Source organism: Kryptolebias marmoratus, linkage group LG22, assembly GCF_001649575.2.
Source record: "Kryptolebias marmoratus isolate JLee-2015 linkage group LG22, ASM164957v2, whole genome shotgun sequence".
Lineage (NCBI taxonomy): Eukaryota > Metazoa > Chordata > Actinopteri > Cyprinodontiformes > Rivulidae > Kryptolebias > Kryptolebias marmoratus.
The window spans coordinates 11204682-11224529 of record NC_051451.1 but is presented as its reverse complement, the minus strand read 5'-3'; the positions used below and the strand labels follow the sequence as shown (position 1 = coordinate 11224529).

At 39.8% G+C, this 19848-nt stretch overlaps 1 protein-coding gene across 1 annotated transcript in view; it reads left to right on the top strand.

The window, feature by feature from the left end:
* shtn1 (shootin 1) overlaps positions 1-19848 on the top strand; it is a 36766-nt gene that overhangs the window by 12184 nt on the left and 4734 nt on the right. Inside the window, exons 5-14 of the mRNA XM_017421645.3 lie at positions 1962-2136; positions 5359-5456; positions 6394-6475; positions 7752-7846; positions 7950-8096; positions 10549-10702; positions 11598-11715; positions 11912-11994; positions 17005-17108; positions 19189-19239. Of these exons, the coding sequence (XP_017277134.1) occupies positions 1962-2136; positions 5359-5456; positions 6394-6475; positions 7752-7846; positions 7950-8096; positions 10549-10702; positions 11598-11715; positions 11912-11994; positions 17005-17108; positions 19189-19239 (1107 nt within the window). The remainder of the gene's footprint in view (positions 1-1961; positions 2137-5358; positions 5457-6393; positions 6476-7751; positions 7847-7949; positions 8097-10548; positions 10703-11597; positions 11716-11911; positions 11995-17004; positions 17109-19188; positions 19240-19848) is intronic.

Genomic DNA, 19848 nt, shown 5'->3' with positions numbered 1-19848 from the left:
TATGTCAGTCTTGATTTATCTATCTATGTAATTTTACAGTACATCTCTTGCCAATTGTACATTTTTTATCAAAGGAATGTGATTCCATGTTGTGTATTGTTGATTGCATTTCAAAATAAAAATAAATGCAGTCTGAAGGGTGTCATCAAAAGATAGATTTGCTGCAATCTGCTCTCAGCAGGATGCCATTAATACATGTTTTTTTATTTTTTTGGTGGTTTGCATTTTCTTTTTTCCCTCCCTTTTTCATTTTAGGTGCTTTTCTTTCTTTCGCTGACATCAAGATGCATACATAATTAGCATCAGTCGCCTTCACATGGGCTTCATTGATGTTTTACTGAGTGTTTCTGCTTAGTTGATAAATAGTTAAGGGATGATGGATTTTTTTAAAAAAAGGAATGGCCATTCTGACATTTAAGCATACGTACCATCTTTAATAAAAAAAAGAGCCAAAGAAACATAAAAAAGCACAATGAGTTGATTATCAAATAGGCGTTCAGATAATGCAGAAATTTAAATTCATGTTGCATTATAAACCGTGATTTCATCAATAAAGGCAGATTTTCAGTGCCTCTACTTGTGTGACTCTAATGATGTCTGTTTATTCACGCCTCTTTTTACTTTTGCACATGTTCTTCCGTTATTAGAAATGATTTCAGTGCGAAAGGAACGGGGGAAATCAGACCATCTTCCCTGTCTGTCAGTCGTCTGCGTTGTGATTCTTTGCCTGTTATTTTATCTGTTTATTCCAAAACATATTTACGATGATGTTGTCTTGGAACGAAAAGTACCGTAATATTTCGCTTTGATTATATCCATGCATGTTTTCAGGTAATATGACATAATTTAGAGAAACTTATTGCTGCAGCATGCAATCTTATTTTGTACTATACTGAGGTTAAATTTTCTCTTAGATCGTTCTGACTTTTTTTTTGGACTGCATTGCTTTAAAGCTACCAGTGTAAGTTTACCAAATATACAGTAAAATAATAGTAAACACCTAAACCCTGATTTTTTTGGAGTATATTAATGTTTAGATTATATCGAATGAATGTTTTGGGAGTTTAATTAGACACATGTCAAATTAAAGGCCAGGCTTTTAGACTAGGATCGTCTTATGCTGCGAAAATAACTGAGCTGTCGTCATTTTGGTCAAACCTTGAAATTAACATGATGCACAATCTCATGCAGAACTGTGATATCCCATGTAGTATTGCATGATCTGTTGTGAATGACTCTCAGCTACTACCATGCCAAATTTTAGCTTAATATCTGTGAAATTCACTGAGTTATGGCCATTTTTGTGTAGACTAAGGTCAAACAGTTGGGTCGACCAGCTTCAATTAGGTTGACTCGAAAACTTAAGCAGTTGTAGATGTAAAGCTAATAATTAAATTTGGGGAGTTTTATTGAAGTTTGTGTAGTGGTTTATGAGATATTTTGCTAACAGACAAACAGGTTTAACTCTAATAGGTAATGCCAGGTTTTAAACAAATATATTGCACAATTTGTTGGGCTCAAAGTATGCGTTGTGGACAATTCTCAGTTACTACCACACAAAAATTGAACTCAGTATCTGTAAAACCGGCTGAGTTACAGTCATTTTTGTGTCTTTGAATGTCAATTGGTTGCAGCAGTCATCTTGAATCAGGTCGGCTCCAAAACTGAATCATTTATAGATGTCAACCCAATGTTTTTGCAAGGTTCATTAAAATCTGTCCAGTGGTTCATGAGATACTTTGCTAACAAACAAACAAAAACACTGCAAAAACATTATTATCCTTTCGGTTACAGTGGGTAATAAAAAGTGACATTCCTGACAAATACACAACTTCTGATTCAGACTCCTTCTCATAGTTTGACTGCAGCTTTTTTTTCTTCTTCTTAGTCCTTTTTACTATAGCCTAATAGCGTGTACCATGTGTAGACTTTTATGTTTGTCTCTGTGCTTCCCTGTATAGCTGAAGCGTCAAAACCGCTCTCTGAAGAGGAAGAGCATGATGATGATGTCCCACCTCAGCCCCGAGACCATCACAGAGATCAACCTCGCAGAAGATGAAAATGACGAGGAAGGCGAAAACCAAGCATCTGCCAGCAAAATCTGCCTTTCCCCCATCTGCAACACCTTGATCTCAGGTACAAGGCTTCTTATACTTCGAAACATGTTGCATTTATATATTCAGCAGCAGACAGCAGAAACAGAAGGGACCGGGCCACTTCATGGCCAGTAGAATGTAGCTCTAACCTTAAATAAATTCAGAATTTCTGCCATAACTCACTATAAAGTAACATTACAAGTGGAGGTCACCCAAGGAAAGCTAAATGAATTTTATGGCAGGTTTTGAGTTCATAAAACACACCAGAAATAAAAAAGCAACACTGTGATGGGGAGCAGGTGCTGGGATTGTGTGCAGACAAGGACACTGGGCAAACTCGAACCACACAGAGCTGCCGAGCTTCTTAATATTCCAGGCTGCATTATAAAAGACAGTACAGCTGAGTTAGCGGGTATATTTCTTTTTCTTTTTATGTTTTAAACGTCTCTCCACCAGACTGCTGCACCACCATATTTGTGATCACGGAAATACCTGTGGACGGATTTTAATGAAACTCTAAGATCCACAACTGAATAACGTCTGGAGTCAACCTAATTCAAGATGGCTGCCACAGCTAATCAGCCCTAGCAAGCACAAAAATTAGTTTTACAGATGTTGAGCTAAAGTTTGGTGTGGTAGTAGCTGTGAGTCCTTTCTAACACACAATTTGAGCTCTAATATGTTGGGCAAGATCTTTTTATTTTATCTTAGCAGAGAAGGCAGTGAGCGATATGCAAACCTGTGGTGCTAACTTCTGTTCTAAAAAAAGTGCTTTGAGTGATTCATTATGAGTAACATTAAAGCCAACCTCCTAGCTTCTTTGGACCCCTACAGTTTGCTTAATATCTCAGCTGATCCTTAGGTGATACAATCAAACGCGGCCGTCACACTGGGTTCACAAATCAGGTTTCCGCTGTCTGAGACATCGACTCACTGATCCACCTCACCAGGGTATACAGCAAGGACACTGGAATGTCATTCAGACTGGATAAATGTGGCTGAAAGTGTCCAAGAGAGGCAAGGTGATCCCAACCTGAAGGGGCTGAACTACCTGAAGGCAACAGTGCAGATATTCAGGAGAGCGACAAATACCTTGGAGTCTCGCAGGCAAATGACAACCAGGTTGATGCCGCAAGGAAGTCAGCAACAACAAATACCCACAGAGACTAAGGCAGGTCCTGAAAAACCAGCTGAATGGTAAAAAACATCAACACATACGCAGTGCCAGTCATCAGATACCCCGCAGGTAAATAGCCAGGCCAAAGGAGGAGACAGAACCACTGAAACAGTTTATCATTGGGGCCTTTCTTCCTGATGTGCTCCAGGATCCTGGTTGTTTCATCCTGTATAGTGGCTCTGATGCTTACTAGTCCTCTGCCTCCCTCCTTTCTCTTAGTGTACAGTCTCAGGGTGCTGGACTTGGGGCGAAACCCTTTTTTTATGAGGAGCTTCCTTGTTGCTTTGCTTGGCGTACAGCTTGATGTCATCCGTGTGGAGGAGGTGACTGATGACTGCTCCACTTTGCATCCAGTATCTTTAGACACTGTTTGTGATGATCTGGCTTGAAGGGGGTCAGGCCCATGCAGAACATTAGTGGGGGCAGAGCGTCACCTTGGTATATATGTATGCTGCACTCGACTTGCGCAGTTGGCTTTGAATTAGCAGAACTGTCTTCTCCATTCCCACTGAGAGTCCTGAAAAAAACTGCATCAACGTGTGGTTTTGCTGCGGACAGGAACGCACGACACTACAACACTGTGAGAGCAGCTGAAAAGATAATGGTAGCTCCGTCTTCCCGATCCAGGACATTTTCCTCACATTCTCTGTCCACAGAGCCGTCGCAATCACGAAGGAACCCTCCCACCTCTCCTGTGGACCGTTTGACCTGTTATCAGGCAGAAGCCGGGCAGCATCAGGACCTGCTCTGAGCGGTTCTCTGAACAGCTTCTTCCTTCAAGCTGTCAGAGTCGCAGACATGCACACGCACCAATAACGCGCTGATCCCGTTCCTTATCCTGGGTCTGAGCGCTCACACTTAAAACTGAACAGTGAAATTGCACCTTAGTGGACATTGTTGCTGCCTTAATTTTAAGACTCTCTTTCTGTTTTTGCCCATGTGTCAGGTCCTTTTCAAGCTGTGTTATTTTGCTGCTGTTTGTGTTAACAGTGTGTGTGTGAATGTGCGGTGGGAGTCTGTATGAAACATTTTGTTCAACTGTGTGTAGCCAAATGGCTAATAGAGTTATATTCTTTTAACTTGGAACATACTTGGTCGATAGATTTATGGCTAAGGATAAAAATGTTTTCGTCCTCTACAAGTTTTATTGTAAATTTCAGAACTGCAGCACTATTATTTCACTGTTATGTGTGGATTCCAATTTTTTTGACTGGGGATATCTGTGTCTCATCATGTTATGTGTGTACTTACAGTCCATATGGTGTTTAGCCATATACCGATGCACGTTGACTGTGTGATTGTAGGAATATTCGGTTACTGCTCTAATTTTACTGGTGTATTTTTTTGTCACGACAGATATATATTTTCTGAGCAGAACAATAGTTAATCTTCTACAACCTTAAGTTCATTCCAGCTGAATTATTCTCCCTCCAATCAAATCAAAGCACGTCAGGGAAACATTGTGTTCAGGTCCTCAAGTCAACCAGTAATTATACCTCAGGTGATAATAGCTTCATCCTCCACGATGCTGTTCTCATTATGCCGTCTACGTCTGTTAGCATTGAAAAAAGGACAGATAATTATGTCTTTTACAAATGAACAAGGTGATTAAATACAAAAATAAGTCGACTTGCTTAGATTATGGGTTTATTATGGTAAAACATTAATAATTACATGTTAATGGATCGCCAGTCAAAACATGATCAGTAATGGAACATAAATATGATGAAAGAACATTTGTTCTAAAATTTAATTTAAGGACATTATAGGTCAGGTTGTCAAACTGATTTTTTTTCTGTTTTTTCATCAGCGTCATTGTCCTACTTCAAAAATACAAATCTATCTATCTATCTATCTATCTATCTATCTATCTATCTATCTATCTATCTATCTATCTATCTATCTATCTATCTATCTATCTATCTATCTATCTATCTATCTATCTATCTATCTATCTATCTATCTATCTATCTATCTATCTATCTATCTATCTATCTATGACCCTGGGTTTTGCTTGATTAAATGTTAGACCCTTTGGAATGGCGATGAAACTACGTCTCAGTGTCTGTTTCTTGTTTATTCCAGATCTACAGAAGAAGTTGGAACAGACTCTGGAGGAGAAGAATCAGGCCGTCTCTGACCTGGAGTCAGTAAGTCAGCAGCTAAGAGGCATCAAGGAGGAAGTAAGTTTCTTCTTCTTCTTGTTTTGTTGCTAACACCCAACAGAGGTGGAAGTTACTTCCACCGCCACAGGTGGACCAACATACATGTTCAAGTTATTCAAGTGAACTGGGTGCGGAGTGTCGCTGATATTTTTAAATGTTTAGGTTGAAACTAAGAAAGTAAAATGAAATTCAATAAACTGTACATGCTTTTGCTTTTTTGTCTCTACCTGCTCCACTGAGCTGGCGCTTGTGGGTAACTTTTAGATTTCAGCATCAACACTGCGGTGAGTCAAAATGTGCTGGAAATGTGACCAGTTCCAGAGCAGGTTAGGATTTGAGATGTGAACTCAACGCACATAAAAGCATACCCTCAACCACCAACCATGGAAAGTTTCCGGAAATTTACCAGAAATTATCTGAAACCTCCTTCAGTGTGAAAGCGGTTATGGCACTGCAACGCTCTTAGTACACAGCGAACAGAGGTGTTCCTGCTGTTTTCCGCAAATCAAGACTCTCTCCGGTGCTCTGCACGCTCCTGCCCTGGCACAACTCTCAGCTTTCAGCTTCCCTCCCGTCTTCATGATGGTGATGAGTAATCTGATGCCAGCGAAACGTGAAAAAAAAACCACGCAAATGCAAAAAGCACCCAGTGTACTTTGAGTGAAATGAGCACAGCCCAAATCTGTGCGTTTACATAAAGCTGCCGTGAAAGTGTTTTTAACCCAGAGGTGGGAAACGGTAAATGACTCTGGCTTCACCGAAGCTTTAAGCAACCATCACCTGAAAGAAGCCCTGATTATCTTACCGTATATTGTTTAATTACATCTCATTTGAGAAAGAAAACTGTAGAGTTGCAATTACAGTGAAAAGTTGGATATTCATGTTATGAATTCTTTTTTATTACCCTCTCCCACTGTCTGCATCTTGTCTCTGATGTGTCTTCTTTCATTTGCAGCTGATGAAAGAGAAACACGATAACACCGTTTTAATTGCTGAGAGAATGCAGCAAAAGAAGCTCCTGGAGAAATACACCCGAGGTTAGTGACATGTCCACACTGTATGGGTGCTGTGGTCTTCATTTAGGAAAAAAACAAATATTACGATTCATGGCTAAAAAAAGAAAAGCCCCTTTGGAATATAGCATACATGCTGTACTGTTAATGGCTTCATTAGACTGTAGAAGTGATGCATGAGCTGCAGATTAGCTTTAAGTCAGTGTTTCTGACAGCTTCATTCCAGCAGACCCCACAACACAAACAAAGAGCCACAGAACGCCCACAGTTCATACAAAACTGAAAGGTGCATAAAGTCTGACGCATGGGGCCACTTTGCTCAGCCCTGCATGTTGCCCTGACATCACAAATATTTTTTTTTTAGTCAAATAATCGTCTAAGAAATGCCAACGTCGTCAAGGGTCAGTAAAACAAGGGAAGGTTTCTCAACATGGAGGGTAAGGGTAAAGAGCTTCTTGCAGATAGAACATTAAATTTAGAAGCCCTAGCCTTCCATGGAGGAATGCATATCGCCCGGCATCTCTGGTGCCAGAGTTTTAAACTAAGATCAGGTCACGTTGAGAAATGATGGAGTTTTAGCCGTGTTGGTCAAACCTTCAAAATAACATTTTGTACAATCTTTTGCTCTAAGCTACCACACTGAATTTTAGCTCAGAATCTGTAAAACCGACCAAATTGCAGCCATTTTTGGGTATTCTATGGTCAGTTAGCTATGGTGGTCTTGTTGAGTTGGATTGGCTCCAAAAGTTAATCAGTTATACATATCTATCCAATGATTTTAATGAAACTTTCCCAGAGTTTCATTAAAATTTATAGAGTGGTTTTAGTAAGATATTTTGCTAACAGACAGACAGAGTTGACGACAACAGTTAAGGGCAAAGTTTTAAACACCGATCTTGTTTGATTTGTTAGCACTCAAAGTATCAGCTGGGGATGACTCTCAGCTACTTACACACCAAAGTTTAGCTCATCATAAGTAAAACTGACTGAGTTACAACCATTTATGTGTTTGTTAAGGTTGATTATCCGTGGCAGCCATCTTAAATTGGGTTGACTCCAAATGGTCATTATGTTGATTATGTTTTAGATCATATTTATATTTGGTGCTTCAGAATTTTATTGGTTTTAAATGCTCACCTTTCCCCGAGTGCACTAATCTGAGTTTATGCTTTTTCACCTGTAACAATTCAAAAAAAAAATCCTAAAAACACTTTTTGTAAGGTTTAACATTTTTCAAAAAGGTATGAATTGTACCAGAGATAAGCACTTGTTTGCATCAAGGTTTTCATGTAAAAATCAGTTTCTCAGTTTGCCGTGGAGGAATTCGAAGCTTTGGAGGACACCTTGAACCTGGAGAAAAATCTGAGGACCGATGCGGAAAACTTTGCCAGAGCAGTGAGCTTGTTTTTTGTTTTTAATCCTTATGGTTATTTTGAAGCTCCTGTGTAAAACACCAACACCTCCTGACTGTCAGATGATCTCAATATTTACCTTTCAGATGCTGGTTGAGCAAAAGAAGCTGAAGAGACAGAGTGAAATCCTGATGCAGAGCTGCTCGTCCAGTCAAGTCGTGCTGGAGGCCATCGGTCAGGTGGCTGATCTGACCAAAGAGCTGGAGGCTCAGAGGCTGGAACACCAGAACCAGGTCTGTGTACGCCGCTAAACGAAAGCCTGGCATTCCTTGAAGGAATTCATATCACCCGCCACCTTTCAAACCAGTGTTTAAACTCAGATCTTATGTTGACAAACGGCAGAGCTGTAGCCCTTTTGGTCAAACCTCGAAAATCACTTTGTGAGCGATCTCGTGCAATGTTGCAACATGTAACAAAGTATGTGTTGAGGATGACTCTTAGCTACTACCACATTCATTTTAGGGTATTCTTGGACATTATATATATGTATATATATATATATATATATGTGTGTATATAAAATAAAAAAATTAAGTTCTGAAAAATTGAGTTATAGACATTTTTGTATTGACTAAGGCCAATTATCTGTGGTGACCATCTTGAATTGAATTAATTGAAAGGAGTTCCTTTTGGAGGTTCATTACAGTCTGAAAGGTTCATTAGAGTCCAACAAGTGGTTCAAGAGATATTTTGCTAACAGACAAACAGGGTTGACTCCTTGTCCATTGATTAGCCCCTGGAGTATGTGGTGGTGGACTCTTAGCTACAGTCACACCAAACTTTAGCTCAATATCTGTAAAATTGACTGAAATATAGCCTTTGATGTGATTTTTAAGTTCAGTTGGCGTTGGTGGCCATCTTGGATTGGGTTAATCAGTTGTCAAGATCCTTTAAATGATTATTTCCTTAAAGTTTTAATAAAATCTGTTCAGTCCTTCATGAGATATTTTGCTAACAGACAGACAGAGTTGACTCCAAATAGTTAATGGCAAACACAGACTTTGCAAAATTTCTTTGCTCTGTGATCAGTCTCAGCTACTACCACACCAACTTTTAGCTCATTATCTCTAAAATTGACAGAGCTTTAGCTATATTTGTACTTTTTTTGTTCAGTTGGCTGTGGCAGCCATTTTTAATCAAGCTGACTTCAAAAGTTAATGATATTTAGAGGCACATCTAGTAATTCCTTTCTGAAAGTTTTTTTTTAATTTGTCAAGTGGTTAATGCGATATCTACAAACTAGGGTGAAACATAATCGCCTGCCTTCACCTTTCAGCCATGGAGGATCATAAATGAGGAATCAGCTGCAACTTCTCGATGAATTGATGAATTCTTCCATTTTAGAGATCCCACACATCTTATGTCAGAGCATCTCACGATGTATGTTTGAGTTTCTCATGGTACAATGAATAAAACCCAATCTTACTTCGATTAACTCAGGAGACAAAGGATCTACTGGATTATGCTGCTGTTCATTCCATCCTTCTGGTTCACATCTATTTAGTTAAACACCGATTCATCAAAAGATGGGTTATAAGTTGTTTTTTGAGACAAGGAGGAAATGGTTGGTAAAATGGCTTATAAGCCGTGACCAGCCAGATTTATATTTAAAGCAGCAACATAACCCTAAGCCCCACTCCCACCTTCTCTGTGGGGCTGACGGAAAACAATTAGTGCTGAGTGGGATCACTGATCTCTTCAGTGCTCGGGTGGAGGTGAGCCACATCCTTCATTTTAGGAACAATTAAAGCACCGGTAAAGGAATGACCATTGTGGAGTAAATGACATGATTTCAGCTGGCAGGTGTTCAGTAGAAACAGTGAAAGCAGGAGCTGCAGCGACACAACAATTTAATTCAGATTATTTAGCAGGAAAATAGATCTAAATTTATTTTAGTAACAGTAGCAGTGATAATACTGGGTGTCTGGGTATCTTTCTTCTCCTACTTCAAATAATAAGTAAATATAGGCTCTAGGTTGATTCGTCCTTTCGCCAAATTCAATTTAATTTAGTTCGTCTACATAGCATCAGTTCACAACAACAGTCATTTCAGGGCACAAAGCAAAATAAAAACAAGTCCAAATCATGAATCCAGTTCAAATCCAATTACAGTCAACCCAATTCCTGAGAGACTATCCATTCAAATGCAGTACATTATAAAACACCAATTGGTAAAAGGTTTCTATCTAAGGAAGCGAGCAGATTGCGTCAAAACTTCACTTCGTCGCAGTCTCCCATCCTGAGCAGCATGTTGGCGACAGTGGAAAAGAACAACTCCCTTTTAACAGGAAGAAACCTCTAGGAGAACCAGAACCAGGCTCAGTATGGGCAGCCATTTGCTTCGACTGGCTGGAGTTTAAGAGGACAGGAAAGAGACGCAGACAAACACGGAATGACTGGTCCAGGTGTGGTTTCTAAGGCCTGACAGCTGAAATCTCTGCCTCCTGTTTTACTTTTAAAAACTATAGAAACCACAAGTAAACCTGCAGCCTGAGAGCAAAGTGCTCTGTTAGGAAAATATGAAACAAGAAGATCTTTAATAGAGGGAGCTTGGTTGTTAAAAGCTTTATAATTTGGAAGTAAGATTTTAATGTAATTTTTTATTGATGGTTTTAGTTTGGCAGCATGTTAGCCTTTAAGCTCATGTAGTATACCCATCCTCTTTTATGTTGGGTTCACCCTCAGGTTAAGCAGTTGGAGGAGAAGCTGAGGAGCTGTGAGGCTCAGAAGGAGATAACGGCATTGAGGCGCAAACTGGACCTCTTGGAGGAAGAGAAGAAAGAGAGCGGTGTCAGATGCTCCAAGGCTGAACAGGAAGTCAAGGATCTGCGCTTCACAGGTGAGGAGTACAAATTTAAAAGGCGAGAATGCTCTGCGTGGCACTTCGCACTATAAAGTCCAGGTGGTCATCTAAATGAGCTAAAAGACATTCTGCAATATCGCCTCTCTAAATGGAATTAAAATTGAAAATGTGAAAAAAAAAGTGTCCGTACTGAAATAAATACATACAAAACGCAACATTTAAACTTACGTTTAATTCTCCCCAGTGAAGATGACAGGATTCTGAATTGTGGACGTTGTTTCTTTCCCAAACCACCCTTGACTTGCACAAACTCTGCTGCCGGTCAGTGATCAGGGGCGTTGCTGAAGTATTTACTTGTAATTTTTGAGGCTGTGCAGGAGGAACTTTATCGAAACAAAGGAGAATTCAAAGAACACACTCCTCTCAGTGAGGCCTGCTTTGTTCAGATGAGAGAAGAAGGTAGATGATAGTATCTTTATTTTGACGGTAATCAAGCTTCAGTGAGTCCTGAATGGAGCTGAATTCCAGTCTTTCCTGGACGTTTTTGTCGTGGGAAGTTAAAGCAACCAGACGACAGTCACTGACAGCTGATGTAGAAGATTTTTTTTAGTTATCCTTATGTCTTCAGTGCCACTAGAGCTTTCCATTGAAAAGTTGCTGAAGAGTCCCACAAATCTGGCTCATTGAAACTTTTAGGCACCGACACCATCTGGGCCTGCACCCTTCGCAGTGGACTAGGACTTTTATATTACTTCCTAAACTACACATGAGTAGAAACCCACTATGTGAAGGCTACAACAACCCGTGTTTGACATAAACATGAGATTATCTTCAGGGCTTTTACAACCTGGCTCCTCAACCTGCTGGCTGACGCTTCTTTGATGATGGTGCTGAATGTTTCCTGCAACCTTATGTGTGTGTGGCTCCACAGTTGAGGAGCTCCAGAAGAAGCTGCAGGCCGCCGTCAACCCACCCCCGGCTCCAGCACCTCCCCCTCCGCCACCGCCCCCACCTCCTCCAGCTCCGGCTCCAGCTTCCAACCCCCTCAGGTTTGATCACTTTGCTCCGGTTCTTAATGTTTTTAGCATTGCTGCATCATTCATACAATGATTATGACCAAATATGAATTAAAAAATGGTTTAATTGTTTTAATGTGACCAGTGACAGGTGGCAGGTTTGGGATTTTATGAAAGGAAACTGCCAGAAACACATTAGATCAGATTTGGTTTGTATTTTCCCCCACAGTGCCCTGCTGTCACTAATTCGGAAGAAAAAAGACATCAATGATGACATCCCAATGGTGGGCACGGACTCTGCTAAACCATCAGGTACACATTCAACATGTACACACTCCACACTGGGTTACTGCTGTTCTAGTCAAAATAATCTAGGATTTTTACACCTTATATGTTCCAATTTACACTTTAAAGCGAAGAAGCCTTCTCAGTGAGTTTTAATTTTACTCATTTGTCTTATCTTTGTTTCTGAATAAAAGGGAAAGACCAGTTTTTACCAACTGCAAAGGGACATGACCAGCGGTGGAAAAAGTACAATTTTTTTTTTTACTTAAGCACAAGTAAATTTTTGCGAGGAACAAAGAACAAGAGGACATTTTTCCTCAAATGAGCTCCTTGAATAAATAAAAAGTCCCATAATTAACTATGAAATTACGAAATAAAACATGCCCACACATGATATTTAAAACTTTTAGAGAGAATAAATTGTCATTTAAGTGCAACCCATCCAATGGCGCTCAACCTGCTCAGTAACAAAAACGATCTGAACAAAAATGACCTGCCACAAAAACGAAAGTATGATCGCTCAGCTCCTGGTGCATTCAGCGACCTCGGCACACGTACAGCCACGCAGTAACGCGGACACTGTTCGGTTACAAGAACAGTGACAAACTAAACAAATGGTGTCATGCAAAAGTGCAAAGGATTCAATATGAGCTAATGTAGCTAATGTAGTGCTCTTTCACACCAGTATGTTGTTTTGGAGAAAGGGTTGTTTTATAAGTCAGCCATTAGCCAAGCCTGAACAAAAACCTTTGCCTCTTTCACCAAACTCCATGACTGATGTCACGGCTGATAAGGTACTAACTACTGATAACTATTAGACAGACCCTCACTTTAAAGTTGACTGGATTATCCCTTTAACTGTAAGGGGGCCTCCAAATAAAATTTTGCTTTGGGCCCCTACAACCCTGTTCCTTACAAATGCTGTTCGACAGCTAGTTGTCACCTTAAAGAAAGCACGTGTGTTGGTGTAATTCTAGAGCTCTAGTGCTCGAGAATAACAAAAAATAAATTGAGACGGGCTCATTTAAGATAACGTTGCAGCTACTTTGAGAGAAAATCGCTACCTTATCGTGGTGAGGGGGTTTGTGTGCCTGAATGATCCTAGGAGCTATGCTGTCAGAGGCATTTTCTCCCTGTAGGGTCTCCCATGGCAGATTGGTCCTTGGTGACAGGCCAAAAAAGAGGGATTTAGAAGTCCATGTATGGACAGATGAAATGAAGGAGCTGGATGTAACGTGGGTTACCAGGGCCCCACCCTGGAGCCAGGCCTGGGGAAGGAATCGTCAGCGAGCGCCTGGTAATTGGGCCTCTGCCCGTGTGTTCACCTTCCTGTGGGCCCACCACCTGCAGGAGGAACCATACGGGTTTGGTGTGAAGTAGGTGGGGGGGCCTTGGTGCTCTGACCCTAGCTTACCAAATTCGTCACCCACATTCTTTTAAAAACATACAAAAATTGAACAACAAGCCTCAGATGTTGTGAGACATTTTGGAGACTCCCTTCTGATTGCTGCTCCCCAACTAGTCACAGCACACTGAGCTGCTGGCTTTAGATTAATAAAAAATGTATAGTAACTGTGTGTCCCTGTAGCTGTCAGAAATGTCTTAGCTTAAAAATGAAAGAAATAGTCACAGTAATTATTCAAAGAACCACATCTTTACCTCACTGCTATTTTTCTGAAACGTGTATATCTAAATTAAGGTGCACAAATAAATCAAATTTCTCTGTTTGTGGCGAAACACACGGCTAAATCCTCAACTCAAAGCTTTTGTGTTGTAATCATCTTTCATTCTTTTCTTTTTTTCTTCCATATTTCCCCTTCGTTTACCGACCGGCTGCCTTGTTAGATGTTTCAAGCGTTTATTCATCAGCTTTTCGAGAAACTCCTGTTCCTGTAGCTTTTAGCTATTTTTCCATTGACAAAAAACTGAAAAAAAAGAAAAAAGAATAAAAATAAAAATAGCAATCAATTTGTTCTTTCAAGCTGTTCTGTAAATACAAAACTTTTGAATCTTTTAGTAATAGGTAAATACACAATCAAAAGAAAAGGATGTATAGAAAAAAAAAACATTTTTAGTAAAAGAGGAGTTTGAGAGAATGCCAGGAAGGAAAAAAGTTATTAATTTACAAATTGAAACTATCTATTTCGAACTGTAGCCATTCAGATTGATTCAGTGTATTTTAGACTATTTCCTTGTTTTTAATTTTTCTCCTGTGATTTAAGAAACGCTGCATGAATAACCATTTCCTGCGAGTCTCATTCCGTGTGTCTTCTCTTCCTTCTCTCCACTTCTTTTAAACTCACCTCTCCTCCGGGCTTCTTTATTTCGCATCTTGAAGTTCAAACTGGTCTTTAATCCCTCGAGATATTATCATTTTTAATTTTTCCTCTTGTAAATCAAAGTAACTTACGTGGAATCTTAGAAAACCTCACAGCCAATGCTCTTACGGCTCTGCGAAATTAAAGGCCGCCGCCGTGACAAACGGTTCATTGTGAAATAAATATCGACGGGTCACATAACACGCATCAGGGACATGACGGAACACACCACATACTAGATACTAAATAGTGAAAAAAAAGAGATTAGAAGCCATAAGATAAGTTTAGATTAAAAGGATGTGGACAAATGCATCATCAAAATGCTTCATGAGTCAGTCATAGTCAAAATCTGCATTTTTGGCCCTTCGGGTCAAGATGTTAAATTTTTTAATTTGCGCAAACAAATTGAAGCCTTGACTCACCGGAGCAGGTTGGATGTCCACGCCAACTGAACAGGTTATGCCGCGTCCTCATTTTGTTAAATAGTTATTGAATCTGCGGGGCCTGAATTGGGCACCATGCACACAGCATTTGTTGAAACGACATACAGGAATGAATAGGTACCACCCAAGGATCTTCTACTCTGACACCAGAATAATAGTTCCCTTTTAAGCACTGAAGGAAAATATTTTGCCATTACTTTAGCGCAAAATAGTTTTTTTTTGAACGACATTTTTGTAACAAAACGTTCCATTGTATATGCCATTGAATGTTCTGTGTTGGAAAATTAAATATTCACATTTCTTTGTGAATGGGCAGCATTATTGCAGAATTAAAGTTTTTGTTCTCGTCTCTTTGAACGTCTCCTTGAACAACTTCTCCATGAGAAACGGCTGAATGGTGTGTGCTTTTACATGGAGAGTCATTCTTGAATAAGTTTGATAACCTCCCGCATAACAAAGGCTCTGAACTTTGAAAACTGCAAAATTAGCAGCCATAGTAACAATTATTAAAACATTCCACAACCACAGCCGAATCCAACAGTACGATATTTCGAGCATCGGTAGGAGAATAACTCCCGTTTTATCGGCCTGGTTTTAGACCATGTTCAGAGACATCATTAAAAGCTGAGGATTCCTGGAAGGAATGCATATCGCCCGCCTCTGCTCATGTCAGAAATTTGGACTAAGGTCATCTTCAGTTAAGAAACGATGGCGTTGTAGCCATTTTGGTTAAACCTTATGTGAGTCTCTGTTTGCCATGTCCTTCATGATCTGTCAGCCCTTGGAGCATGTGCAGTGAATCACTCTCAGCTACTACCACGCCAAGCTTCAGCTCAGTATCTGTAAGGCAAACTGTGTTGTAGCCATTTTTGTGCTGGCTTATGTCCATCTTGAATGGGATTGGCTCTAAGCTAACAGCGGTTGTAGACGTTCATCCAGCGGTTACTTTCTGAGAGTTTTATCCAAATCCGAGTGTCAATTCATGAGACGTTTTGACAACAGTACAGACACACACGCTCACACACACATATAGACATGACAAAATCATTATTTGCCTTCAGGGGCTGGCGGTAACTGTACACTTTAAAGGGGAAAAGAATAAAACATCTGCTGTGTTGACTCCAGTTCTGTTTGGATCAATGTTGAAACAATGAGATGTTCGTCAGGCTTGAACTTTGCCATGAAACTAATGTTCATAAAGCCAGTTAGGTGTTTTAAACATTGTTCTGTATGTTGTGTCATTACCAAGCTTTAAATCTAAATTTCACAATGTTTCTTTTTTTTTCCCATAAAATTACCTAAGGCCCATTCCACACAACTCCAGATATTTATTACCCACCGCTGAAGGTGAGGCAGTGATGACGTTTCTGCCCATGTATGTCTGTATGTGTTTATTTGTCTGTACAGTTAGCAAAATATCTCAGGAATCACTGAAGGGATTTTAATTAAACTTTCAGACAGTAATCGTGGGATGTACGTCTACAAGTGATTAACTCAGTCAGATACAAGATGGCCGTCCTAGCTAAGTAAACACAAAAATGGCTGTAATTCGGTCAGTTTCGCAGATATTAGGCAATAATTTGGAGTGGTGGTAGCTGAGAATGACTCACAGTACACACTCCAAGCACCAACTCATGCAAAACTTTGTCATTAACTATTGGAGTCAACTTTGTCTGTCTGTTAGCAAAATATCTAATAAACCACTGGATGAATATTTTTGTGAAACTTTCTGAATGTTATAATTATACATATGAGCTTATTTTGGTGTGGTGGTAGCTGAGAGTCATCCCTATCAAATATCCAATCCTCTGAGCTCTCACAGATCTTGCGAGATCACGCATCACGCATCACACCGTCTACAAGGTTTGACTGAAATGGCTAGAACTGGCTCTTCTCAGCATGAAAAGCGGAATGTGTGTGTGTGGTTTTAAGGACATGAAGGCTGCTATGCCATCGTTTCATTTGAAACACTTCCAGTCCACATGAATCCACCAAGAACTGAGTTTTTAAAATCTAAATCAGCATTTTAAAAGATCACATTTTTTCCTACCAGAAACACAGTATCAGTACAGATGGGCTGAAAGGCGCAAATGCATTAAAATAAATAAATAAATAAATAAAAATCTCAATTTTTAAAAACTATCCAAAGTAATGTGGGCGGAGCCTAAACCCGATTAAGGTGCTCATCTGTCCATTAAAAGCAACACATATGAAAGATAGGTAAAGTTTGACTCTCGGTAATAAACTGTGACTCTTGTGTTTGTTGTTGTTGTCAGAAGTGGACATCAGGCAGCTGGCAGTGGAGGAAATGATGCAAAGAATAAAGAAAGGAGTTCAACTCCGACCCGTCAACCAGTCACCAAACAGGCCCAGGAGAAAGGTAATGAAGTAATGGTAACTTTATAGGTCTTTAACCTTATTATTATTATTATTATTTAAATCCAGTCTATGAAATCCTTACACACCTAAAATCTTAGTAGCTGTTCTGGTTAGTTTCTGAAATCCCCTAAATTCAGGCAGAATTTATCCCAGAAATCTAGAGTAGCAGCAGAACTTTAGAGGCACAAATTGGAGAAACAATCCAAATCTGCTGAAGCTGTTGCTGCTTTGTTAACCAAAAAGCTGGTTTACTTCTATATGCTATTATTATTATTATTATTATTATTTTTGTTTCACACTGAAGGAGTTTAAACTCTAACGAGCCTGCATCAGAGTCAGATACGGGACACGAAGCACCGGCGTCCTGCTTCTTCCTGTCACACGAACAGCAGAAGAATGTCTTTGTTACGCGACGAGAGAAGCTGACCTGAGCTGCGAGTTCGAAGCAAACCAGCACCGAGCTCGGGGGTAGACTGAAAACAAACCACCAAATGACACGAGCCTGCTGGCGAGCATTGCTGCGACAGAAAACATGTTTTCAGCTAAAACCACCGAAGAAAAACAAATATCAGCAGACGTGAAGTGTTCTCGAGCCTGACGGAAGGGATTTATTATTATTTTTTTCCCTTTTTCTTTTTGCACAATGTTGAATGTATATTGTTCAGTGCTCTTAAACCCATCAGCGATTCGGATTATCCAAGAGCTTCTTGTTTTGACAAAACACGACAAGCGGTCAAGACATCTTTTAGTCGGCTTGTTCCTCCGCCTTAACAACTCTGCCAAATTAGATAGCATTAGGGCCTGCTCTGCAAGGTAATTATAAATAATGAGGATGGAAAAATTGCCATGACTCGAAATGATTGTGCGTTAACACATTTGCTTCTTGTAGAAAGCATACGTCCTCGTGCTTGACTACAATGTCCCGTCTTTGTTGTGGGAGATGCAGTTTATCCTTCTAAGTGCTAAATGAGGAAAAATAAGTATAATGTGTCAGGCTGCTGTTTATTTACCCGAGCCATTTTCTATGGGAGGCCCCTTAGGACAAAAAGCATTCTCCCTCTCACACACAGGCGTCAAAACAAAAACGGTGACAAACTACAACTAGTGCCTTATATAGAAGAGTTATTTCGCCTTCAGACTGAACAGGTTAAAGTGTTGTAGTTTGCAGGGGTCAAAGAGATTTTACCCAGGAGCCAGAATTTCTTTTTTTTCTTTAACAGACTCTATAAGGAGCAGCATTTGTTGCCAAGAATAAATAAATTGTTGTTGTTAATAATAATGATAATGTATTATTGTTATTAGGCCTCACAGCCGTCAAGCCTGATGTTAACGGTGTCTGAGGGAACATGTAATTTCTCATATAACATCTGCATTTCAGCTTTAGAAGCTTATATACTGAATTTATTTTTTTGAAGTGTAGCGTTTAATTTGTACTCAGATGCAGAGTAGCAGCGTGCCGATTTGTTGCCTGTGCAGAACGGCTAAATGAGGGGAACACATGAGAACATCTGAAAAATCAAGTGTTAGGAAGCACTATAGATATAAAACAATATTTGCAGCAAATTCATAAAAGGTTGTTGACGGTACTATAAGTTTGATTGTGCTTGACGTCGCCAATGCACGAAATCAAGTTCTACAAGTAGCAACGTATTAAACCTTAGAATATGGTTTTTTATTCTAAAACTAAAAAAAGTGACATACAGATTGAAGAGTGAGGTAAGTCGAGGTTCTGCCTCATTGTGTGCTGTATATAAAAAGCTTTCAGATGGTTGTCACCTTCAAAACAATAGCTACATTGAAAATATTACAAAACTGATTGCATGGGCCTATTTTTATTCTGACAATATTTTAAAAATAGGAAATACATACAGAGTATCTTAAATTTCAGAGTGCATTTTAGCCCATCTCATATTGTTTTCATCCTTCAGTAGGCCTCCTGCAGGTCAGATACTAACTTCAGCCAGGTAGCTTCAGCATGGTTTAGTTGAGAGGGTTTGATAGTGGATGTGAGAAGAAGAATGTCTTTTTTTTTGTCCTGAGGGGCCTCACATAATTTTATCCCCCTGTTTTCCTCTTAACAGATGGAGAGGCTGCCGTCTAATTCCGCCATTCAGGAACTTAAAGGAATTATGGTAATGGGACTCGCAGGTCATGCTTTACTTCGTCAAATTATCTTGGTTGTTTCCAGGGAAATAATTTTTTCCACACAGATGTGTTTACAGCATACGGTTCCAAGGAATACAAATGCTTTACAAAATACCAAACAAAAAGGCATACGGTTAAAAAACCGTATAACTTTATATTATTTGCATGCTACAAATGATTTATATGTGTACATTCTACTTGGCAATCTTTCTATTTTGTTGCTTTACAACCTGAAATTTAATTGGGTTTTAAATTTGATTACCAAAGCTACACAAGGTAGTCAAAATGAATGAAGTTAAATGGGGAATATAAAACTCCCCTAAAGCACAGCCACCATTCGCAGCGGTTCCAGAATCAAGTCTCCTCAGGTTGGATGGGTGCTGCTTGTGTTCAACAATCTTTAAATCGAACCAGAGCTTCTCAGCTGGATTGGGGTATGGACTTTGGTTAATTTTACTCCATCCATCCATCCATTGTCTTCCGCTTATCCGGGGTCGGGTCGCGGGGGCAGCAGCCTAAGCAGGGAGACCCAGACTTCCCTCTCCCCAGCCACTTGGGCCAGCTCCTCCGGGGGAATCCCAAGGCGTTCCCAGGCC